The sequence below is a fragment of the Bison bison genome, unplaced genomic scaffold, assembly GCF_000754665.1.
Source record: "Bison bison bison isolate TAMUID 2011002044 unplaced genomic scaffold, Bison_UMD1.0 scf7180017864375, whole genome shotgun sequence".
Taxonomy (NCBI): Eukaryota; Metazoa; Chordata; class Mammalia; order Artiodactyla; family Bovidae; genus Bison; species Bison bison.
Window position 1 is genome coordinate 4,538,934 of NW_011494947.1, and position 26,775 is coordinate 4,565,708.

General features: G+C 42.3%; 1 protein-coding gene across 1 annotated transcript; it reads right to left on the reverse strand.

Annotated features, from left to right (window-relative positions):
- GLE1 (GLE1 RNA export mediator) lies at window positions 1–26,299 on the reverse strand. Its single transcript, XM_010856844.1, has 16 exons — window positions 26,131–26,299; window positions 22,704–22,925; window positions 17,428–17,538; window positions 15,059–15,207; window positions 14,766–14,826; window positions 14,328–14,582; window positions 11,318–11,549; window positions 10,577–10,689; window positions 10,343–10,412; window positions 6,533–6,675; window positions 6,239–6,429; window positions 5,560–5,689; window positions 4,659–4,763; window positions 3,452–3,534; window positions 2,421–2,484; window positions 1–1,165 (listed from the first exon to the last, which is right to left on the reverse strand). Exons 1-16 carry the CDS (start codon window positions 26,227–26,229, stop codon window positions 1,097–1,099), a joined length of 2,097 nt encoding a protein of 698 aa, XP_010855146.1. The 5' UTR covers window positions 26,230–26,299; the 3' UTR covers window positions 1–1,096.
- Window positions 26,300–26,775: the final 476 nt, after the last annotated feature.

The following is a 26,775-nucleotide window of genomic DNA, read 5'->3' on the forward strand; positions in this document are numbered from 1 at the left end:
TTTTTAAAAACCAAGCTTTATTATTTATATTTTGGCACCATAGTCAGTAATTCACAGAATGGGTCGCTTCAAGCTGTTCAAGATTACCAGGGAACCCCCTCACAAACACACCCCCACATACAACATTTAGAACAGAGGAACAGATTCATGGCCGCCGCCTCTGCAGAATGAAGGAGTCTTTTCATAGAGCAAATCTCACTCTTATCTGAACAGCCAGACTCCGGATTTTTGTAGTGGCTTTAGTCAGGCAAATCTGTCGTCATCCATTGCTCAGAACACGTAAAGAATTATAAGGCCCTGATTCATTGCTTACAGATGCTCAGCTCAAGTACAATGCTGCAAGCCCTATCTCAGCCCATCTTAATTCAAACTGAGAAACAAAGTTTGGTTCGTGCATCCCGAGTCATCCAGGAACCAAATTCCAAAGTAAGAGGATAAATATTTCTTCGTGGTTCAGTATAACATGTTAACAGTCCTAACCCGACACTAAGCTATCTCTGATGCAACTTGGGACTTAGTCATGTCTACATCAGGCATTTCTTCTGAATTTATAAATACTTCACAAGCTGACTAAAGCAGAACCACCATAACCCAGGCCTGCATGTGAAGATTTGGGCCTCAACGATCAAGTGCTGCTTTACAAGGGACCTCAAGTCTTTGTTCATTCCAGAAATGCTGAAAAGGGGCAGCATGCAGGAAGGGGTTGGGTGTAGGAGACTGAAAGCAGTGGGTCGCTTCAGCTCAGAGTGAAACAGTCAAGGTATTAACCTAATTTCTGAAAGACACTTAAGAGACAAAGGAAATAAAGGGTAAGATCAAGTATTAACCTTTTATTCTCATAATTTTTTTTTCTTATTTTCCATAAAAATGAGAAAGGCCAATTTTGTTTACTCTGTCATGCGGACTTCTTTAAGGAGTCACCAGATCTATTAAGGGACCTCTTAGATTTGTGGCCCATGGAAATCTCCTCTCTTCGTCACAAGGTACAAATACACAAAACACACACTGACATGACTTCTCGCAGGTACAGCTGTCTTCAGTCGCTTTATTATTGCCCCTCAGCAACAAAGTGGTAATGGCAGGTGCTGGAGTGACATCAGGAACGCCAGAAGGAGGCAGTCAGGAAGCCCTTGGGGACAGGAACCTCCCTGTGCTGCAGACACTTCTAGTCGGGCAAAGACAAAGAAAACCAATGATTCTCTGATAACACTGCTTCCAACACCTGACAGTTAAAGAAGGATGTGGTACGTAATACATAGTGGAATATTAGCCATAAAAAAGAACAAAATCATGCCATTTACAGCAACATAAATGGATCTAGAGATTGTGATACTGACGGAAGTCAGACAAAGATAAATATCATATATTACTTACATGTGGAATCTAAAAAAATGGTGCAAATGAACTGATTACAAAACAGAAATTAGAGTCATAGATGTAGAAAACTGTGGTTACCAAGGGGGAAAGGGGAGAGGGATAAATTGGGAGGCTGGGACTGACATATACACACTACTGTATATGAAATAGACAATGAGAACCTTCTGTATAGCACACGGAGCTCTACTCAATACTGTGTAATGACCTATATGGGAAAAGAACCTAAAAAAGACTGGATATATGTGTAACTGATTCACTCTCTATGCAACAGAAACCAACACAACAGTGTAAATTAACTACACTCCAATAAAACTTAGTTTAAAAGGAAAAGGCTGTGGTAAGACCTCTCCTGCATCAGCTAGAGTGGAGGGCAAAGGTCGGGCTGCCCTTGCGTCCGTCCCACCCTCGTCTCCACACACTGGCCTCGCGGTTCACTAGTGCTGCTTATCCAACTGAGCTACTGGAGACTGGACGTCAGCAGGCTGTCTTGGTAGATGCACCACAGAGTTCTCAACGATTTGTCAGAATTTACCTCTTCAACTTTTTTGGCACATGGAAAAAGGAAAGGAGTCTAACTCAAAGTACAGTCTGTTCTCATGAAGAAAAGTGACCAGTTCCCTAGACCTGAGACTGAGAAAACAACCTTGGCCAAAATGCAAAAAAAAGTTATCAGTGAGCTAAGATTCATTAAATATATTTTACATGTATTTTATTCTGCACAGGCAGTATGGACAGTGACACACAGAAAAATAATGAAATGGCAGCCCTTAAGGTGAAGAGGGAATGATGGACAAAAAGCAAGGGGGGGTGGTTTCCTGGTGGCCTAGAGGTTAGAACTCGGTGCTGTCAATGCCGAGGGTCTGGGTTCAAGCCCCGGTCGGGGAATGAAGATCCTACAAGCTGCACGGCCAAAAAAAAGTAGGGTTCAGAAAAATCAAGGGTAAGAGATTGCAATCAGTCTGGAGGGGAGGTCCAAGACTTGTCAGACACAGACACTGGAGGCTGACAACAGCTTGGGATATGCTGGTCTAAGGGCATCTTACCTCCAAGAACTGCTTGAGGCGTATGAAGGAACCCATCTGCCCTGAGCTTGTGATGGCTTCAATCCTATAAGGAGAGAAAGAAGACAGTACCTATGGTTCACACATATCTTTTAGAGAAGGGTTAGGGACCTGCTGATCTGGAGGAAGTGGCAGAACGAATGATTCCCAGAGATGTCTTCTAGACTTAGGATGCTGTCACTCTACTAAATGGTCTCAGCACTTTATTTCAGACAAAGGGGTAAAGGAGAAAAGAGCACTGTTGCTTCTCAAGGTCTCTATCATCAGGTGAGATGGGTGTCGTCAATGCCTTTCTCCCTTCAGTGAGTTGAGAGGGATGAGAAAGGGCTTTGAAGTTGAATCCCCCAAAAGAGTCAAGCAAACTGGCTGATCAATCAGTTTCACCAACTGATTTACTGAGCGGGTTTGACTCCTTGGCTTCCTTCATGCCTGCATGTTGTCACCATCCCAGATTGAGTTTGGAAAACAAGAGAGTTTTAAATGGGATCTGAATCCAAGATCTTCCTAATTTTTTTTTTTATTTAGTCAATAATATTTAAGAGACACTTAGTAGAGTTCAAAAGTGTTTATTCAAATAACAGAGAGGAGAAGGATGGAGCTGAAGATGTTTCACTCAACACAAGTGCTTCTGACTGAGTCAGAAACAGTATCTGAACTTCCCGGGTGGTACAATGGATAAGAGTCTGCCTGCCAATGCAGGGGACAGGGGTTTGACCCCTGATCTGGAAAGATTCCACATGCTGTGGAGCAGCTAAGCTCACGCTCTTAGGGCCCGTGCTCCACAACAACAGAAGCCATCTCCGCAATAAACCCGCACCCCACAATAAAGGAGAGACCCCTTCAGAACAACTAGAGAGGGCCTGAGCACAGCAACAAAGACTCAGTGCAGCCAAAACAAATAAATAAGATAAATTTTTTTAAAAAGAAACAGCATGTGACAGCAGCCACGGGCATCTGATTTCATGAGTTTTTACCTACCAAATTCTCTGGTGTCTACTCAACAAGTCTAATACCTTGGGAAGTAGTCCTCTTTGATGAGAAGTATCATCTTCCAGAACTGGACCTGGTACTGCTTCATGAGGGCATTCCCACACACCTAGAGGGGAAGGTGCGCACCGTCAGAGCAGGGAATGTAAACGCACACTCAGTCATAAAGGTTAATCAGCCCTTTGCCTCTTATTCCTATCAAGAATTTCAGCCGCAATGCCATTCAGCCAGCTAAGCAAGGGAATTAAAATCCAACTTTCTTCTGAAGCATTCTCATGTATGGTAATACCTCCACATTTAACCAGACCGCCAGGTAGCCAGGTGTTTGAGAGGTTGTGACTCAAACTTAATTTACTATTGATTTTAAAGGAATAGCATTACTTCCCAACCTTGGTAATCAAGGTAGAAGGAATACCACGTGTTTTCAATGACTCAGGATCAATGTTCGTTTACTGTGACTGCAGGAGCTGTCAGGTGAGTAGAAACTGTTGGCATTATGGCCCAAGTGGTCTCAGATTTGTTACGGCATGTGCTCCAAGCATTTATTCTTTAAGAGCTGTCTCTTTTTCACAGAAACCCTTATTGGTACCCTATAGTGGGGGCCCCTTATGGGCAGACAGGACTGTACACAGCCTTCTAGATGAGACAGGTACCTGACCCAAGCTGGTTAATCTTATTCTCTCTCCTGTCTATTAGCAATCCCACTGATGGGACACTAGTCCCACTACACTGGGTGACCACACTGAGGCTGAGGGATACAGCCCAGGAGCATCTTCTCCACTGTGTGCCGAGAAGCAGAGAAGGGTGGCCGCAGAGCAAGCAGAGGCAACCTGCAGGAGGAGCAAACATGAGAAGACCATGCAGTCCCAGAGAGGGGCTCCCTTGGTCCCTGGCAACATCCCAGTTCCTGGTTCCAGGCCCTGGTGGAACCAGGTTCAACTATGCATCCTACCCCCCATTCTCCGAGTGAGTCACTTCTATATCCCCAAAGCAAATTCCTTTTCATCTGTACTGGGATGTACAGTTTTCTGTTCTTTATAATGACAAGACATCCACACAGAGAAAGGAAAGTACACTGGGAAGAAAAATCCAAAGCTAGCTTTCTCTTGGGGCTTGGGGAAAAATTTGTAACACTGGCCCCTAATGGTGTTCACCATTAGTCTCTATTTGTTTATTCGTCATGTCATACAGCGGCCCACTGGTGTTCTCTTGTGTGATAATTGTACTACATACCTCTAAGAAGTCAAAGAGGAGGGTGGCCGTCACATCTGACAGGGGCTCCATGTTTAAGATCTGTGCCAACCAGCGCCAACCATGATTTAAGCCATGAGGGTGAGTCTGGGAGAAGAGAGGCTTGGTCAGGATTTAATCTCATTTTATTAAGAGTTCTACATTGCCAACGTTATCACCCAGCCATTACCAAGGGGACATGAACCTCCTGATCACCTAACGTAAGCACATGCCACAGGGCAGAAACAACAGAAGCCAAACAAATTCTGTTTTTAAATATTGCAACACACTGGGACCCACACATTCTTCACTGCATTCCTTCAACACACAGCTGTCAGCCTCAGTTCCAGGAATCCCAGTTACCCTTATAAACAGTTATCTTAGTGACATTTTATTAATTATTCCTGGTACCTTTAGCACAACACCTAGGACATAGCAGGTGCACAGTAACAAGTTCCTAGATTCAGTCAGCTTATATTCCTTTCTCTTTGGGTTTCCAAATCCACTAACTTCTCCATCTCTCTAATCTCCATTCCTTGCAAAATGAACTAGGCAGGCAGGTCAAAGCCCTGGCCCTCTGCTGTGGCTCTGACATTGACAAGTGTGTATCATTACACCTTGCTAAGCCTCCGTCTGTCCCTCTGTGAAGTAAGGTATGTAACCTTGGTATGTAATTGGTCTCTAAGGCATCAATTAGTCTCTGAACAAATGACTCTGATGATCCAAAAGTTTCCTAATAATCAATACCCACTTCTCTAAAGAATACCTACGAAGCAGCGCTATTCTTTAACTTGTCACATGATGGGACTGTTCCTCTGAAAGGTCGGTATTTCCTTCAGGTAAGATATACTAACATAGACCCTGGTCTGACCGCTCATTATCCATAGTAACCCTTCTCTGCTACCTCTTGTCGGTTTCCATATGGCCACCGGAGCTGGATGATGGCGGCATAGAGGCGGATCATCCCAGACATGCGCTTGAGAAAGTTGTCCTGCTGCTCTACTTTGGAATCCTTCACTTGGTAGCCAAGCATCCTATGTGGTAAGAAAAAATTCAATGTGAGAGAGTCAAAGTGAGGGTGACCAATCCATTACTATTTATGGCTAAAAGTAACAACATACCATTACATCTAGAATTGTTACTAATACATTATTACACACGACTACATTGGTAGATGTAATTTTGCTTACAAAACACTCACATCCATTGTCAAATCTGCAACATATAAACCTTGAGAGGTAAATTCCTAGAAGGTAATGAATATTATTACCCCCATTTACAAACAATGAAAAACAATCTTTAAGGAGATGAAAAAACTCCCGTTTTGAAAATCTGTTAATAGTCAAAACAAGGGTAAAATTCTAAGATCCCTGGATTCTAAATCCAGAATTCTTTCCTCTGTACTATATTGATTATTGATACTCAAATCCACAAATTCTAAAAGCCACCCAGTTTGCATGAAGACACTGTATTCTCTGACAAAATGTTCAAGGTACATAAGAGATGCCCTGGGGAGAGGAAATGAATCTCAAGTCTCTCTCTCTTCCATTCATCACCTGGGGACAGTAAGGAGAACACTTCACCTCTGATAGTCTTCCAAAGCCATTCCCTCTTTGAATGCTGGATAGAAAGGAACAGAGTAAGGACACTTCTTGTGCAGGTGAGCCAGGATGAGGGCCCCTACTCTGGGGTGGAGCTCCCAGATCCCGGACGCCACGACCGCGATGGGGAATGCTGCTTCGTGATGGGAGGCCACTTCCTCCTCCCCTTGTTTCTGGGAGCACAGAGAGGGGAGATTTTAAGTTAATATTCAAGAAAGGCTTAAAGGTTAGGCACCAGCCTCTTCTTCCCATACCTTTGGCAACAGGGTTTCTCACCACAAATTTCTCTGCCAGTTTGTACTGGACAAAGTCCAGGCCCTGTGGGTTAAGTGTGACAGACACGGAGCGCCCGCCAGATTGAACAGGTTTTCCAGAAAGTAAGCTGTGGATCTTGTCAAAGATCTCCTTCAGCTTCGAGCCTGGGTATGACAGAGATAGAGTCAGTGATAAGATACAACTGCAGTCAATCTATTTTTTTCATCACTGCAATAACAAAGCCTCTGTATAAACCCAGCCCTACAGAAGTTCAGAGCCTAAAGCCAAAATACAGATGCACAAACATATGACAATCAAATACATGTTGTGGAGGATGTGAAAGTACATAGGGTGTGGTATTATTTTGAAGGAATTTGTCATTGGTAGAATGAACTAATTCTGAAACTGACACATCAGAGATGAATAGTATAGAAATAGGTGTTGAATTGTTCTAGATGCGACAGGTGTGGCTGATGTGCCTAAAGGAGTCACTTGTAACTCCAGGGAAAACCTTCTAAAGAATCTCCAATTCACAGTGGCTTCCCCTCCTTCTCTTGGACCTACCTTCCTCTGTAGAAGCTATTATTACATTCATATTATAGATCCTGTGTGCCCCACCTTCTACACTGGCTATTTAGATCAAGACGAGTTAAGCTGAGCTAATCAGCCAGTTGACTGAGTCAATTCCCTGAAGTGGCCAGTCCTGTGACACACACATACGTAAGCAGTGGTGCTGTCATGTGGACCAAAGAACAGCCATCTACAAAAGGAGAATGAAGTGGGCAGAGGGAAGCCTAAGAGAAGAGAGAAAAGGGTCCTAACATTTCTGGCTCCTGAGATCCAGCCCCACTCCTGCCGTAGCAAACTGATTTATCTTTAGGACAAACTCCTCACTACCTGTTTCTCCTTCCTTTCCTTTTTTTTGGCTTAAGCAGATATGAATTAGTTTCTATTATTTAAAATTAATGTTTGAATGAATACAGCATCTCCAATTTACCTGCCAAGTTCCTAATACCCTGCACCAAGTTCATAATCATTTTAAGAAATGTTTAAAAATCTCAGAAATATCCTCCCTAGACCACTGATTCAGTTTCATTGAAAAAACAGGGAAGAGGGGTGGCACCTTTCTTAGGAATTAAGAGAAAAAGGAAGAAACCAAGAGTTAAATAATGAGATGTCATAGAAATTTCAAGGCCAACAATCCCCTGAAAACAGAAGCAGAGACTCTAACCTGAGATATTAAAATATGTATGTTTCCATCAAATTTACTCAGCTCACGTTCCTGCCAACCTATAATCCTACTATTTCTTTACTGATGGTTTCAGAGGGCCCCACTGGCCAAATCCCCATTCAGTCTCTCTCCCTGTGCCCCTCGAATTAGGAAAATCAGATCCCAGCCCAGTGCCTGACATGGCCTCCCACATTCCGTATGCCACAATGGCACCATATCTGTCTTTAAGTTCTGTTCCACATTTGACTACTCATGGACATGCACCTCTAAAGAGGCAGGAATTAGGTCACCTCTTTCTCAGTCACTCCACATCTACTGAGCACTAACTCTGCAGAATGTCTGTGTCTGACTGGGCTGTAAGCTCTCACAGAGCTTACGATACTGATGGAAACAAAGGGACACAGTTGTGAAGTAGGTAGGAAAATCAAGAACAGCAACTGCTGCTGCTGCTAAGTCTCTTCAGTCGTGTCCAACTCTGTGCGACCCCAGAGACGGCAGCCCACCAGGCTCCCCCGTCCCTGGGATTCTCCAGGCAAGAACACTGGAGTGGGGTGCCATTGCCTTCTCCAAAGAACAGCAAAACCAGAGCCTAATCAGATACAGACAGTGAACCAGAGGAAGCAGTCATGGGGATGACTCCCGGGTTCAGTTAAGGTGACTGAGTAGATAAGGTGCTACTACTGGTTACTTAGAGCAAACCAGAAAAAAGCTGGGCGAGAGGAGGATGATGAGAGGCCAGCTCGGAACATGCTAAACGTGCGGAAGCTGAGAGATACCTAGGCAGAGATGCCCTGCGGGTAGCTGGAGCAAGGTAACCCGAAGCTCAGAGGAAAGGAATGACCCAGAGACTGAGCTGGGTGTCATGTTGCAGAGGTGAAGTTTGAAGCCAGGGGGGTCTTAGAATGAAAACTGCAGGGTGAAAGCACATGCCCAGGACACACCTACCAGCCAGGTGGGGGCAGGAGACTGAGGAGCCCACAAGAGAGAGAGGGAGGAGGAGAAGCTGGAAATTAATGTTGCATCAGAAACTAGAGGACTAGAAATGATAGAGAAGGGAATAGTCAACAGGGCCAAAGTATAACATGAAGATTAGAAAAGACTGAGAAAACACAAAATCAAAAGAAACAGGTTTTAGAATGTGAGTGACAAGCATGTTTAAAGGGAAAGGAGCTTGTAAAGAAAGCCATTTTGTAGAAAACAGAAGAGCTCTCTCTTGAGAGAGATAGGAGGGGATGATAATAAGGCTGCCGAGGCTCGTTCAGGGCCGAGCGGAAGGGGAAGTGTGGGCCGGAAGGGTACTGCATTCTTTGAAACAGGATGGTTTCAAAGCAGGTAAATACAGCTGAGTATTACTGCAGTGGGGGGGTTGGGGGGTTGAGGGGGGAACCTGAAGACCTTACACCTGATGTCTCAGTTTTCCAGACGAAGGAGGAGGCAGGGGTGCCTGTGGTCAACTGAAGGGGAAAGACGGAGGACGAACTTGAGCAGACCAGGAAGGTGTGGGACAACTGTCTGGTCAACCTTGCCCTCAATGCCATGGCTACTAAAGGAAATGGCACTTTCAATTCTAGAAAGTGATACATATTTACTTATTTAGACCTTGTTTTGTTTCAGAAGGAATTTCAGGCAGCAAAGTGATATGTAAGTTCAGTCACAGAGCCTCTCAAAGGCAAGAAAGTGCAACTTTCCACACTTCTTATGCTATGCTATGCTATGCTACGTCACTTCAGTCATGTCTGACTCTGTGTGACCCCATAGATGGCAGCCCACCAGGCTCTCCTGCCCCTGGGATTCTCCAGGCAAGAACACTGGAGTGGGTTGCCATTTCCTTCTCCAGTGCATGAAAATTGAAAAGTGAAAGTGAAGTCGTTCAGTCGTGTCCGACTCTTCGAGACCCCGTGGACTGCAGCCCACCAGGCTCCTCCATCCAGGGGTTTTCCAGGCAAGAGTACTGGAGTGGGGTGCCATTGCCTTCTCTGCCACACTTCTTAGGTAACAAGTTAATCAAGGGAACCTGAATGGAGGTTAAGTCAGAGCAGATTCCCAGCTGCACAAGCTCCCCAGCTACTTGGCAGCGCAGTCTATACTGTGGAGGCTTCCACATCTGAGCTCTGTTAAAATGAACCTCTGTTTCTAAAGAAGAAGAGGGGTCTTTCCCCTGTGTGGTTCTTCTTCTCTAAATCTCAGTCTCTGGAGAGACTGAGTAGGCATTCTGAATATTCTCATGTATTAACAAGCAGGTTTCGAGTCTGGAAAAGCTAATGTTGTAGGACAAAAGCAAAGAATGCAAGTCACATCCTAGGCTCCCTAAGGGGTGCTTTCCACAGTAACTTCCAATTGTAGCTAAGAGTCTTCCTAAATATTTACTACTAGTACACAACTTATTTAAAAAGAAAAAAGAGTCAACAAACACATAATGATTACCTTCTACACGCAGAGAGTAAACCAGCCAAGGCACATAGCTTATACACCTGATCCAACAGTCAACATTTGCTCAGACATAATCTATTTATAGGAACCTTACAGACAAGTGGATTTGGAATCTCAATAAACACTGGTACAATGAGGTGAAGGGCCATGTTCTTAGCTCTCTGACCAACCTGCAATGGTAGAGATCTGGCTCACTGGAATGGTGGCAGCCTTCTGGAGGTCCATCTTGATCTTTTTGGCCTGCCAGAGGAAAGTAGCAAGAAGGCCAACAGTGTTTTGAAGAGCTGAGTACGTGCCATTAGGATTGGGGATGTGATGTGACAGGCGAGCTACATTTCCTGGGGACATGAGGCTGTGGGGGGGCACCATCAGGCCCAGAGAATGCCCAACTCCTCCCCGCCTACCTGACTATCTTTGCTGTTGCTCAGGCCCTCGAAGGCCAGCACACACCGACTGGAGGCCTCCTGCAGCTGCTGGTACCACTGCATTGTACTGTCTTGCACCTTCATCTGGAGGTCTGAGGAATGAAAGACACTTCCATAAAAGGAGAATTGACTGAACACTTAATATGAGCCAGGTACTGTTCTAATCAACTTAAGTAGGATTTGTTGAACATTTAATATGAGTCAGGTACTGTTCTAATTATATATATATTAACTGCTTTCACTGTCATAATAATCCTATAAGGTACATTCTATCATCTTCATTTTATAGATAAAGAAATAGCCATGGAAAGGTTAGGTAATTCAGCAAAGATACAATGCCAGGAAGTAGAAAAACTAGATTCCCACAGATCTGACTCCAAAAGCAGCATTCTCAACTATTATGCTGTATCAATTCCCTCATATTTAAACATATATTCTGTACACACTTATTTAAAATACTCAGTAGCAGCAATGTGAAATAATATATCTACTAGGATTATAGAGAATTTCAAGTCCTCATGGCAAGTGTTGGAATCTGAAGCCAGGCTCCACATCAATCAAAACTGAATGGAAATCATTAAAAGTACCGAATCTTACATTATGTGAAAGTTCTGATAAAGTATCCTGTAGCTTAATACAGTATTCAAAACATGTTCTCACTTCTTTTCACATTCTGAATTACACAACACGTTAAAGGACCATTTCCACGCCAAGACCCACCTTCGTTCGGCTTCGCCCCTGGGCCCTGGTTGGGAACGGGCAACTCTTTGTGGGCCTCCGGCCTCTGCTGCATCTGTGACTCTTGCTGCTTTTTCCGGGCCTCCTCTTCATCCCGCCTCCTCTTCTCCTCACAGGCCCTGCGGATCTCCTGATGCAAGTTCGAGAGGAGGTCGCGCATTTCCTGTAGCGCTCCCTCAGCCACAGCTTGGTCCTCTACTGTGGGAAAGCCGTTCTGTCACGGTGACAGAAGCAGAGCTCAGTGGTTATTTCCTGAGCACCTGAGGTGCTGAATCATGCATCACACAAATCCATGTATTTCTAAACTGGAATTGTGTCAAGGGAGTACCCACAGTCAACATGTTGATACCTACTGCTTTCCTGTCCTCTTAAAGGTAATACTGATTTCCCATCACATCCACAGTACCGAAGGGGAGAGCTTTCAATGCTCTCACCAACACTGGGAACCAGCCTGTGTTTTCTAATACCTTTTCTCACTAATAAGTGATACGGCTTCGTGAAGAAACACGCAATTTTGGATCTGGAGAAGAAAATGTTCAAGATGAGGTAGAAAACAGCTTGCTTGCTTTCTGCTGCAACAGCTACTACTGGGGCCATGTCCAAGGGATGGAGAAGCCAACGTGAAGGTGTTCCCATACACAATCTGAATGACAAACTACGACAGATGACATTATACATCAAGTATATAAAGTTCACGTGTTCTTAATGATAGTAAAAAAAAAACAAACCAAAACCTCAAGTCACTGTGGGAAAATGCTAGGAAAGCAACTCTATATTCTGAAGACTGATCAAAGCAAAGACTCAAATATTTATCCTTCCTTCTCTGTATAGACTGTACTTAAGATAGTATATGGGGAAATTTTCTTTGTAGTAGAATTCCAGCTAAAAAATACGGAAAAATGATAGAAAAACTTAAAATTTAGCACCTCTAATGAAATAACAAGTATGAGTAAGGATCAGCAATGGCTACTAAATCATTAGCTAGAGACTCATTGAAATCTTTAAACTGGAAAATAACACTGACAGTATCTGAAACCACCAGTTGACCTTAACATCACAGGTAGAAAGACCGTCAGTAGTCTATGCCTCCTGCTGTGATTCATTAACAAATACACACCCCCAACTATGAAGTACTGCTGTGGGGAAAAAATCAAATGTGATCCGATCAAGCCTCTAGACTGTGCTGTCCGGGAGGGCAGCACACACAGCCACACACGGCTCTTTACATTTAAATTGAAAACTTTCTAAAAATTAAAATACAGTTCTTCAGTCACACCAGTCACATTTCAAGTGCTCAATGGCCATGTGTAGTTACTGCATGGCACAGATATGAACGTTTCCATCATCACCAAAGATTTGTTAGCTCTGCCCTAGAGAAAGTTACAAATTCACAGAAATACAGGGAATAAAAGAACATATAAAAATACACCAAAGGGTTAGGGTTAGCAATTGCACTGAAATCTTCAGAATGCAGAAAATTCTATTCACAACAATCAGATTCTTCAACAATGGCAAAAGAAAAAAGAGAGAGAGAAGGGAGGGGGAGTCTTGAGATTAAAAGACTTACTTAAGTAACAGACACAGCACACCAAAAAGTTGCACTGAGTATGGATGCTGATTTTCCAATCAGTTATAAAAAAAATTATTGAGATAACTGGAGAGATTTGAACAGTGACTAGACATTTGATCATACTGAAGAAATTATTAGTTTTTTAGGTATGATATTAGCGTTTTGGTTATGTTAATATAGAGTTTTAGCTTTCAGAGATACACACTAAAGAACTTTCCAGATGAAGCAGTATGCCTGAGATTTACTGTAAAACCATCTGAGGGAAGGGGTGCAGGTGGCACCACAGACAAAAGGAGACTGTCATGTATGGAAGCTGTCATGTATGTCATATGTCATGTATGTCATGTATGGATTCTTGTGGAAGCTGGGGAATGGGTGCCCAATGTACATTATGCTGTTCTCTCCACTTCTATGTAGGTCTGATATTTTTCAAAAAGGAGGACAAACAAAAACCCCAAAGAGAGATATGAAAGGTAACAATAAACTTCTGCCTTAAATGTGATGAATGCTTAAAGCTCTTTCTTTTTTTTAGCCACGCCATGCACCCTGTGGGATCTTAGCTCCCCAACGAGGGACTGAACCTGGGCCCTTGGCAGTGAAAGCAGAGTCCCAACCACTGGACCACTAGGGAATTCCCAGCGCTGAAAGTTCTTAAATTTAGAATTCATACAAGTTGATTTCTTTAAAACACAAACTCTCATAGAGATATGAACTAAGGACAAAGAGCATACAATTCATAAAAGTATGAACTGGTACAACTTAGAGATGTTAACAGTTCAACAATAAGTGTTTTCAATAAATTTGGTATGGTTACGTCGGAAGTTATGCAATTTCATCTGTTCAAATATTTGGGCTTCCCTGATAGTTCAGTTGGTAAACAATCTGCCTGCAATGCAGGAGACCCTGGTTCAATTCCTGGGTGGGGAAGATCCACTAGAGAAGGGATAGGTTACTTATATTTACTGAATACCTATTACGTGTCAATAGCTGCAGTTTTTAACACTGCCTTAAAAACACCAAAGTATTTGTCACAATTATAGTAATTATGCTTTCAAAATGTCATGTTAACTGGAAAAAGCAATATCCATTTCGGTAAGGTTTTAACTTTTATCATAAACATGGCAGGTGTCCAGTATATATTAATGAACTAAAGTGTTCTGCAATAAGACAAAACAAATATTTTTTAACCTAAGGTAAGAAACTCTCTATCTACAGAAGCCAAATTAGGGTGGGGAATCTCTCTCTCACACACACACTCTCTCTCTCTGTCAGAGAAGAAATAAATGCTAACCGTGGTTGTCTCCAGGTAAGAGGATGATAAGTGATAATAAGCAGGTGATATTTTTAAATCACAAAACCATTTTGCTTTTAAAGTTCTTCATTTCAAAGACAGGAGAGAGAATGTTCTTGAAGCCCCCTCACCTCAGAAGTGGCCCGGATGATCCCTGAGACAAGACTGCACAGCTGGTTGCCTCGGGTCCGGAAGGCAGACAGGTCGACCTGGAGCAGGTCCCTGTGCTGGTCCGAGGCGTCCAGCTGCTGGCTGAGGTGCAGCACCTCCTCCTGTAGGGCGTAGAGGCCACGCAGGCGGGCCTGGCCTTCTTCCTTCCGGAGCCGTTCCTGCTCCTCTTGCTTCAGGCGCTGCTGCTCTGCTTCCCGCAGCTTCAGGTTGAGGATCTACAGAAAGGGCTGTCAAGTTAAGGGGCTCCTGGGACTTCTCCTTCTACATTCCTCCAGTCCCACGCGGACTGCCTGTTCTCACAGATGGGCCCCAAGTCAGCCACAGAGTGGCAAGACAGAGGCGGGTCCTCTATGACTGCCAGACAGTGAACACCCACACGGATTCTCCCGGGTGCTGACCTTCGCTCTGTGACGATGCTCGGCTTTCAGCTTCTCTTGCTGCCCCAGGGCTTCTCTGGAGCTGAATGAAATATGGATGGAGGAAGAGTCAGGGATGCTTCCTAAAATTGTTCTGCCTCTCTTTGATTTGCATTGGTCATCTTTGCAAGGTTGATCCTTTTTCTAGGTTATAAGCTTCTCTGGCTATTTTATTTTGGCATGTAAGGACTCAGATTCTTCCCTCTGGGTTTTATGTTGGGAAAGAGCTCTGGTTGACCATGCTGACATTCCCCTTGTAATTCAGGGAGACTCACCTCTTCTCCATTACTTCCCGTAAGTCCTGGAATTCTTTATGATGCTTCAGTTCCTTTCGTTCATCAAACCGCTTCAGCTGTTCAGATGCCATCTCAGAAAGGGCCCGGACCTTCTTCTCCTGCTCCTCCTGCCACTGCCTCAAGCCCTCCTGCAAAGGGTCAGCACCTGCTCTCTGGAGCTCCATTATACCCTGCTCATCTACCCCTGTGAGATGCCCTCCCATCAGGCCTTAACCCCATCAAAGATATTCCGGGGCATGGAATCATCTTCCTATTTCTCAAAATCTTTGCTTGAATCACCTGTCCCCTTTGGGTCAATCTTTAAATTCAACTGTTGTGGAAAGCTTTCCCAATTTGCTCCATACTGTTACTGTCACTCCAGCATAAGCAAGAATGGATGGGATTTTACCAATATATTATCAAATAGCCCTGCACTTTTAACTTTCCAACCTGTGCATTCTTTTTTTTTTTTTGGCCACGCCCTGTGGCTTGTGGGATCTTAGCTCTCCCACCGGGGATCAAACCTGGGTTCTCGGCAGTGAAGGCAGGATGTCCTAACAACCGGACTGCCAGAGAATTTCCATCCTGTGTATTCTGATGAGGGCTTCAGGGTCATCTACAGAAATTCTTATTCTAATTCTATAACTATGCTATTCCTATCTCACTTCTTTCCATAAGTTATTATCTCTGCCTAGATTCTTTTCCTCCATCTTCACTTAGGAACATCCCTTTCTTATATACCTAAAGGTACCAGGTATTTCATTTATTATTCACAAGAGTACTCACATTTGACTTTTAAGGGCAATTAGACATTTTAACTATCAAAATTTAAAGTGTACCTATCCTCTGACACTTGTTCCATTTTACAAACTTGTCCTGAGGAAATACTTGCCTATGTGTGCAATGATATATGCATAAAAATGTTCATTACAGCCCTGTTGATAACGAATTTGAAACAATTTAAATCAACAGGGAAATAAGTATAGTAGGTCATCCTAGAGAATACGCTGTAGTCTTTAAAGAGAATAACATACTATATATATATAGGCATGGAGATATATCAAAACATACTTTTAAAAGATATCAAGGTACTCTATTCTGAAACTTATTTTGCAACACGAGGGGGATTATCAGTAGTGAAAAACTCTCTACTTAGGTCTGGAAGACAGAAAGACCATGGACAAGTAATGACTGACAGAGCAGAGCTGAGAAAACCTGAACACACACACTCTCTGTCTCCCTCTAACCATCCCCCACCGTCTCCACAGCTACATCCTTGAATCTAAGCACTCATCACCCTTTTTCATCCAGTGTCAAAGTGACGGCTTAGTGAGTGTTGCTCTCTCTTACTCAGACTACAATAGTCTTCTAACTATAGTTCACTCATTTCTCTTGCTTACTTCTGCCTCTCCCTCCAGCAAATAAACTCAATGAGGATATGGATTGTGTCTCCTTTGTTCATTGTTTTATCTAGACCTACATTCTAAAGGAGATCAGTCCTGGGTGTTCATTGGAAGGACTGATGCTGAAGCTGAAACTCCAATACTTTGGCCACCTGATGCGAAGAGCTGACTCACTGGAAAAGACTCTGATGCTGGGAGGGATTGAGGGAAGGAGGAGAAGGGGACGACAGAGGATGAGATGGCTGGATGGCATCACCGACTCGATGCACATGAGTTTGGGTGAACTCCAGGAGTTGGTGATGGACAGGGAGGCCTGGGGTGCTGCGATCCATGGGGTCACAAAGAGTCGGACACGACTGAGCAACCAAACTGAACTGAACTGAGAACAAAAGTGCTCAATAAATATTTGGTGATTCCATGAATAAACGGATGAGGGTAGATGCTAGAATTTCACTTTATAAACTCACCTATCTATAAAAATTTTTACAAAAGCATGCATTGTTTTTCTAATAAAAAAAGTAGTCACCTGAAAGTATCACACCATTTTTAATCGGCTATACCCTAGTACAAAATAGAAATTAAAAAAAATAATAAAGTTAAATAAACATTAAAATAGTGTTATCCTTTTTTCAAGAAGCTGTTAAAGTCCATCTTCTCAGTATAATCTTATCTGACAATGCAGATCATCTTCAAATTTTGGAAAAGTAAATGGAAGCCAAGAAAGTCTCAGTAATCTTCCTAGGGTCACAGGTAAAATAGAAAAGCTAGGACCTGAAACCAGCTTTGACTTGAGAGAGCTTACTCGTGACTGTTACACTGTAACCATCTCCCTAACTGAGATGAAGCCACTAGTAGGTGGGCAGGGTGATCAGCATGTGGTGGACATTCTTAGTCCCTGAGGAACTGCGTTTGAATATGGCTCCCTAGGGTCAATGTCAAGCCTGCCTTACTTCACGGGTTACTTACTGCTCCTTTCATTCTGTGCACCAGCTCATACATGCGGATGCAGCCTTCCACTTTCATCCCCCGGGGGGACTGAAGTACCACAGGCTCTGTATGTGGAGACTCATGTTTGTCCTGTATAGACAGAAGACAGAAAAATTAAGCTTTTAAGATGGTCAAGTTGGTATTATTCTGTCTGAACAAAAGCCACATCCCTGCTTACAATCAGCAACCAATACCAACAAAACAATTTAGGTGCTTTTCATGATATTGACCTTATTCTAATTGTTCTCCTTAGCAAATTAAGTGGGTGTTTTTGCTTTGGACAGTTTTTTTGTGTTATTTTTTTTGCTTGCTTCTTTATTTTGATATGCCTAGTGTATTCCCCTTTTTTTCTTTTCTAATAAGTGTCCATTTTTGCTGGGGTGGGTTGGACGGAGAAACCCCAGCCCACATTCCTAGTTCATCCATGCCCCCTAGCCTCAGGGTCAGTAGCCATGAGATCAGCCCAGCAATCAAAGTACTCTATCCCTCTGTACCCAGTGTCTACTTCAGGAACGAGGCTTATGACTTAAGCCAGAGTCTACCTCTGAACTTTTCTTTTTTATATATCTATTTATTTATTTTTAATTGATTGATGACTGCTTTACAATTTCTGAACTTTTCCAATGGAGGTATTTTGGAGGGATTTCTCTTCTTCTGGGGACGCTAACCTAAGCAGGTATCTGTCTAGGGCTATCAACAGACATCTTGCCACACAGTCTATCTGAAAGATGAAATCAAGAAGTTACACAGAACTGAGAGAAGAGAAGCAAAGCCCCGTGTTTGAGTCACTGGATCAAGTCAGAAATAATATCAAGGAGAGACAAGCAGAAAATAGATCCTCCAGATCAAACTGATTCCACATTCCTAGACTTCCTGGTTATATGAACTATTAAATTTCTCCCCTGACCCCTTTGTTTTGTTTAAGCTAGTTTAAACTAGGTTTTCTGTTACTTAAATACCAGAAATTCCTAATGATACAATTTGTTATTTAAAGCCATCCAAAACTTTACTTAAACCTTAAGAATTATGGAATTTTATACCTGGAGAGGCCCTCAACAATTTAGTCCAGTACCAGATTTACAGATGAAAAAACTGAGGGAAAAGGGAAAAAACTGTAGGGAGAGAGGCATCTTTCCCTCAGATGCCTGTCTGAGGGTATGCCACAATACTGGCAGGATCAGAACTGGAAACTGCTGCCTCTGAGAAGCTGCTCACAGAAACTTTTTTTTAATCTTGAAATAATTACAACTCATTGGAAATTGCAAAAAATGTACAAGGAGGCTCATGCACTCTATATTTACCCAGTTTCCTCAAATAGTAACATCTTTCACAAATACAGTAAAATATCAAAAACAGTAAACTGATGGTACAAGTCACATAACTTGTTCAGATTTCACCAATTCTGACAGAAATTCACTTGGGTGTGTGTAGTTTTATGCCATTTTATCTCACGTATAACAACGATTATAAAGGTCAGAACTGTTCACCACAGAGATCCCTGGTGCCACACCTTTACATCTCCTACCCGTTCTCCAACTCTATAATGACTGTATTTCAACAACTTTAAATAAATGGAACCACATGGCACATAATCTTTTTTCTTTTGGCTGCTCCACATAGGATCTTAATTCCCCAACCAGGGATCAAACCTGCGCCCCCGCACTAGAAGCCTTCATCCCAGTTTTAATTTGCATTCCATTAATGCCTAGTGATTGAACGTATTTTTGTGCACTTATTTTGTCATCTGTATATCGTCTCAGGTGAAAATATCTGTTCATATCTTTTGGTCATTTTCTAATTGAAGGTTAGAAAGTTTCTGTTTAACCTTTGAGAGTTTTAAAAATATATTCTAGATATATAAACCTTTGTCAGACATCTGATTTGCAACTATTTTCTTCCAGTCACGAGTTTATTATTTTTCTACTGAGAATTTTTTAAAAAACATTTACTTATTTATTTGGCTGCTCAGAGTCTTGCAGCATGCAGGATCTAGTTCCCTGACCAGGGATCAAACCCAGCCCCTCTGTACTGTGAGGAGTTTTAGTCACTGGACCATCAGGAAAGTCCCCAGGTTTTTTATTTGATGAGGTCCAATGTATTAATTTTTCCTTTTATGGATTTAGTTTTTAGTGTCAAATCTAAAAACCCTTCAACTGGCCCTGCTGCTGCTAAGTCACTTCAGTCGTGTCTGACTCTGTGCGACCCCATAGACGGCAGCCCACCAGGCTCCCCCGTCCCTGGGATTCTCCAGGCAAGAATACTGGAGTGGGTTGCCATTTCCTTCTCCAATGCATGAAAGTGAAAAGTGAAAGTGAAGTCGCTCAGTCGTGCCCGACTCTTAGCGACACCAAGGACTGCAGCCTACCAGGCTCCTCCATCCATGGGATTTTCCGGCAAGAGTACTGGAGTGGGGTGCCATTGCCTTCTGATAATGTTTTTTTCTTCTAAAGTCTCATAGTTTTACATTTTGAGTTAATTTTAATGTAAGTTATGAGGTTTAGGTTGAAGTTCATTTTTGCACCTAAGATGAGGTGCAAAATATAAACTTAAAAGTAAACTTCTTATGCATGGAATCATGCAGTCTTCATAATATGAATAACCATCTCTGTCCTATATTACTTTTTAGGATTATTATTTACTGTACTATAAATTGTTACTTATTGCAAATAACTCTCACAAAGACATTTCCCCAAAGAAGTTATACAAATGGCTAATAAGAACATGAAAATATGCACCACATCACTAATCATTAAGGAAATGCGAATCAACACCATAGGAGATATACTTCTCACCCACTAGGATGGCCACTGTGGGGGAGGAAAAAAAACCAACAGTAAATAACAAATATTAGCAAAGGTATGGCAAAATCGAAACCCTTGTGCACTGCTAGTAGGAATATAAAATGGTACACTTGCTGTGGAAAACAATACGATGGGTCCTCAAAAATTTAAACACAGAATTACCACATGATCCATCAATTCCACTTCTGGGTACATACCCCAGAGAACTGAAAACAGCTACTCAAACTAATAGATGTACATGCATGTTCATAGCAGTACTAGTCACCAACAGCCAAAAGGTGGAAGCAATCCAAATGTTCAGAGACAGATGAATACAGTGTAATACTATTCAGCCTTAAAAGGAAGGAAATTCTAGCACATGCTACAACATGGATGAACCCCTGAAGACAGTATGCTAAGGGAAATAAACCAGTCACAAAATGACATATATGATTCCACTTTTATCAAGTATGTAGAATTGTCAAATTCATGATGGTTTTTAGAGACTGGGGATGGGAGGAAATCAGGAGTTACTGATTAATGAGTATTCTTAGTTTGGGATGATGAAAAAGTTCTGGAGATGGATAGTGGTGATGGTTATACAACACTATGAATGTGCTTAATGCCACTGAATTGTGACATTAAAAATGGTTAAATGGTAAATTTTATGTCATGAATATTTTGCTAATTAAAAAAATATGTTTGCACCCTTTTATCTTTGATGCCTATTATTTGGGCATTTATTTTAAGACAGCTAAAAGATATACTTTAAGATTAAAAAGAGAAAGATCTCTCTGCAGAAAGTTTTTCAGAGGAGTATCTTTAAAAGCAATGAAATGGAAAAACATAAATGCTAAATAATAAAGGAACAGTTCAATAAATTACAGGATATTACATATCCTGTAAGTAGATATTTACAAAGGTGGAAATAACATGAACAAATAATTCAAATAGTTAGCAAACAAAGTAAAGTCAGAAAGGAAAATTAGAACACGAAAGTACACATACGATTTAATTATGCAGAGGTATAAGGATGCAGGCTTATGAGACTGGAAAGGAGTAACTGTTGACTGAAATGATGAGATCATAGGGAGATTTAACTTCTTCCTTTTGATGTAATGTTTTCAGTAACCAAAAATTTTCAGTGAGTATGAACAAAAAGGACTTTGTCTTTTGGAACCCAAACATGAAAAAAGTAATCTCTACCTTTCTAAAGAGTTGCCTAGTCTTATTCTGCTGACACAAAAACCTTGAAAAAGCAAAATAATGCTATAATGCATTATTTTAGTTTAGAAGGCTTTTCTTCTTTACATTCTTAGGCCAAATACTACTTCCTATATCTTACTTTGATCCAGAAAGGATTTAATGCAGCTTATAAAGAACATAAAATATAATAACAAGCACAAACTAATAGTCAGAAAACATATTAAACAGAATGAGGCAGATATATAGAGATAGAGACAGAAACGAATCATCTCTAAGATATATTGTCAAGTGGAAACACAGAAACCAATGAAAACAAACAAGATCCACAATAGTATATTCTAGCAACTTTGTTTAAAAAGAAAGAAAAAAAACAGAAATGAAGAAAAAGAAGTACACATGGAACCTCTCTGACCACCCAGTGGTTAAGACTCTGTGCTCCCAATGTAGGGGGCAAGTGTTTGATCCGTGGTCAGAAAACTAAGATCCCACATGCCACACAGTGTGGTCAACAGATTAATTTAAAAAAATATAATCACCAAAAAGAAAATACATATGTTCTTACATATCTGTACTTATACAAACTAACTCTGGAAACAGGAAGAAAGAGAAGAGCAAAGCACAGAAGAGCATCAATAACAATTTGTTTTTAAGTGGGAGAACTATCTCATCCTCTGTCGCCCCCTTCTCCTCTTGCCCTCAATGGAGGTGACAGAGGATGAGATGGTTAGATGGCAGCATCAACTCAATGGACGTGAGTTTGACCAAACTCCAAGAGATAGTGAAGGACAGGGAAGCCTGGTGTGCTACAGTTCATGGGACTGCCGAGTCGGACACAACTCAGTGACTGGACAACAATAACAACAATAAGAGAAACAAAGGCAGGAACAAAATCGAACCAAAAAGTTACAAATTCATTTAGAACCAGTGATAAGGTATGTAAATCTAAGAGCAAGTATAAAATTCATTCTCAGTCTTCCAGCAGGCAATAACAAAAAGGGAGACCTTAAGAGTTAAATGTAATGCTTATGAGAAAAAACAATCCAACTGCTCAAGAAATTAACCACTATTCTTGGTATTAAGAGAAGAATTTCTCTCTCTGGTCTTCATAAAAAGATGTGGTAAACACTGTTCCTACAAATAGCTACATGAAGAAGAAGCAATCATTACTTTCTCAGAGTAAAGTCCTTGTAGTATGACAATGATATTATAAGTTAGACACTTCAACTTTGCAGCCACCATTGTCTGGCCTAAGCTGAGTAAAAACCTTACCTTGGTTCCATTTGATGTTGCTGAGGAGACTGGTGAGTAGGCAGGGTTTCTGAGAGGAGATCTGGGAACAGATGAAGGTTGGTCGAGGGCTGAAGTAGACACAGAGGATGCTGATGTCTCAGAGGGAGGTGCGTTCTTTTGTATGTGGGGCAGGACATGATCTACTACCCATCCAGAGTATGAAGACAGCTTGGGAAGAGACATACATTCTTGTAAAACATCCTAGGAGACAAGATAAAAGTTAAGTCCAACTTGCATGTTAACTGATCTAAGAAACCAAAAAATAATTTTGTCCTTATAATCCACTATATGCTTTACTGAAAACCTAAGAAGTCCTAATAAGCATAAATATATACATACATGCTGCCGCTGCTGCTAAGTCACTTCAGTCCTGTCCGACTCTGTGCGATCTCATAGACAGCAGCCCATTAGGCTTCTCTGTCCCTGGGATTCTCCAGGCAAGAATACTGGAGTGGGTTGTCATTTCCTTCTCCAATGCATGAAAGTCAAAAGTGAAAGTGAAGTCGCTCAGTTGTGTCCGACTCTTATCGACCCCATGGATTGCAGCCTACCAGGCTCCTCCATCCATGGATTTTCCAGGCAAGAGTACTGGAGTGCGGTGCCATTGCCTTCTCCGATATACATACATACCAAGACCCAAAGTAACTGTATTAACAATCAGAGATGAAAAGAAAGTACAGTAGTTTCTTGATAATGATCTTGACTACTACCTTTTTAGAGTATCAGACTAAACAATCCTAACTGCAGAAAAAGGAACAATTCACAAAGATGGTCATTAAAGTAGACCTGAAAGCAACCTAAAACGTTGGAATGGAGAAGAACATATGAGGAATTTTGAAGTAAACTATGGCATACACACGACATGAGTCTGAGTGAACTCCAGGAGTTGGTGATGGACAGGGAGGCCTGGCGTGCTGCGATTCATGGGGTCGCAAAGAGTCGGACACGACTGAGCGACTGAACTGAACAGATGGCATAAACACTCAGTGAATATTAGTCATTTAAAAGTGCTGTGAATTCTATGTAAGATTCAATTTGTTCCAGTTTTATTGAAAAACAGACATACGTCACTATAAAAGTGTAAGGTGTAAACATGATGGTTTGATTTACATAGATTATAAAATGATTAAATAGGTTCAGCTAACATGCATCTTATCCCATGTGTGCACACATGCCAAGTTGGTTCAGTTGTGTGCAACTCTTTGTGACTCTATGGACTGTAGCCTGGCAGGCTCCTCTGTCCATGGGATTCTCAAGAATACTGGAGTGGGTTGCTGTGTCCTCCTCCAGGAGATCTTCCCGACCCAGAGATTGAACCCCCATCTCTTACATCTGCACTGGCAGGCGGGTTCTTTACCACTAGTGCCATCTGGAAAGCCCATCTTCTCATATAGGTAAAATCAAAAGAAAGAAAAAAGGACTCTCAACATGTACTCTCTTAACTTTCTTACATATGGTATAGCTGTGTTAGCTACAGGCATCAAATTGTATCTTACATCCCTAGTACCTTTATTTTTGGATCCCATTTCAAAAGGTGTTTTTTTGTTTACTTTACGTTTCTGATATTTCATTGTTAGTGTAAAGAAATGCAACAGATTTCTGAGTGTTAATCTTGCATCCTGCTCCCTTGCTAAATTTATTTATCAGTTCAAGCAGTTCTTATGTGGAGTCTTTAGGGTTTTTTACATACAGTATCATGGCAGCTGTATATAATGACAATTTTACCTCTTCCCTTCCAATTTGGATACCTTTTTATTTTTTCTTGTCTGACTGCTGTGGCTAAGACTTACAATACTATATTGGACAGAAGTGGTGAGAACAGGCATTGCTGTCTCGTTCCAGATTTTAGTAGGAAGTTTTTCAGCTTTTTACAACTATGGAGTATTGTGCTGGCATGTGGGTATGTCATAAGTAGCTTTTATTATGTTAAGATAGGTTCCTTCTATACACACTTTGATAAGAATGGATTTTTGTCATGAATGGATGTTGAATTTGAGTCAACAACTTCCTCCTCATTCTTTACACCAAAATAAATTCCAGAAGCAATGCTTCAAATGTAAAAATAAAACCACACACACAAAAAACACCATAAAACAGGAATAAATTTTAACTGAAAAACTAGAAAAAAAATATGCAATGTATGACTCAGATAAAGTAATATTATTATCCCTAATACATAAAGAACTTACAAAATACTGGCAAAACCCCAACAAGAAAATGAGCAAAATGAGCCTAAGAGATATAAACTGGCAATTCAAAAATAGATATAAAATTGGCTCTTAACACCATTTGGGCACATCACAGAGAAGGTTGATTAAGGGAGAAGTCACCAATAAACGCTAAGAGTGGAGGTTTGACAAAATACTAATTACGTACATTAGTATTAGGAAAAATGATGAATTTTAAGTGGAAATATCTAGCAGATGCCATTGTGATCAACTGATAAGTGTTAGCATCACCAGTGCTGGGATGGGCTGAAGCAATTATGTGCTACGGATTTAAGTTACTGAGAACACCTCATCATTTCTGCGTTATTCGTGCCAAGAATGCATAACCCGAGTCGACATCGAACAGACTGATGGAATTCATCGAACAGACTCATGATGGAATTCATCCTATAGAATGTAAGGTATATATGCTCTTTAAAACTGTCAAAGACAGAGAAATGCTTTAGAAGTGCTATATATTTCCGTTTGAAGAGACTTCATACCTGTAGCTAGATTACGAGCAACGCAGGAAAAGGCTATGCCTTAAATATCGCGACATTCCCCACCTGCGCGGTCTATTACACAGTTCAGCACATCTTAGATGCAGCGACCACGCCCCCACTGTTTCCAGGTGTGCCCGATGCCATCTAAAAATTTGGTCAGGGTAAGAGCTGAAGGGCGCGCGCCACAGAGGAAGAGACGGTTGGATGGCATCACTGACTCAATGGACATGAGTCTGAGCAAGCTCCGGGAGATAGTGAAGGACAGGGAAGCCTGGCGTGCTGCAGTCGCCAAGAGTCAGGCACGAGTGAGCGACTGAACAACCACCACCAACAACCGCTCACCGCTCAATCCGGATCTCCCAACACAAGAGACGCGCAGTAATAAACTGACCCTGAGAGGCCAGGGCTGCTTTGACAACCAGAGCGGAGGCGCCTAACTTCGGCAGCGGGGAGCAATGAAGCCTTCAGAGAAGAGCATTTCTGAAGGGGAGCTCCTGAGAAGCTAGAATAGTGGAGAGAAACAGAGAGCAAACTCTAGGACACGGCGACGCACACACAGGAATCAAGAAGCGGACGCGTGTTGTGACACAGAACGCAGGGGCTCCTCGGAGGTGGGCTTGCCAAAGGCTAAGGAAGGGCAGAGGCCCCGGACGAAGGGCGGGTGGGATCGCCGCCCGCTTAGGGGCCACTGCTCACCTCACCCCGCAGCAGCCAGTCGCGGTCGTAGCAGAGGCGACCTTTGTCGCAACTGCGCAGAGCCTGCAGAGTTTCCCAGCAGCGACCCTCAGAAGGCATGGCCTGCCCAGCTACAGATCTTTAGACGCCCCGCTTATGACAAAACAAATCCTCGAATCAGCCGCCCGGAAACAGGTCCTAACTTCCGCTTCCGGGGCGCACAGGCAGGAGCATAGTTCAACTCCGCCCCCATGGCTGCGTGGTCCCGCCTCTCGCACCAAGCCCGCCCACCCATGCGCCTGCGCACAGGACTTGGCCCGTGGTTCCTGCTTCCTGCCACGGCTTTAGACCTAGGAGCTTCGTTTGGGTGGGCCTTATAGGTTACAGAAAAGTGAATAGGTTTGATGAGGTTGTCAAGTTGGAATCCTCATACACTACCAGTGGGACTCTAAGATGAGGCAGCTCCTGTGGAAGACAGTCTGGCAGGTCCAGGGGTTGACTGTGCCCTTCCACTGGCGGGGAGGCTTGGGTTCCATCCCAAGTCAGGGCATTAAGCTTCCACATGCCATCCAACCGTCTCATCCTCTTGCCCCGTTCTCTTCCTGCCCTCAATGTTTCCCAGCAACAGGGTCCTTTCCAATGAGTTGGCTCTTCGCATCAGGTGGC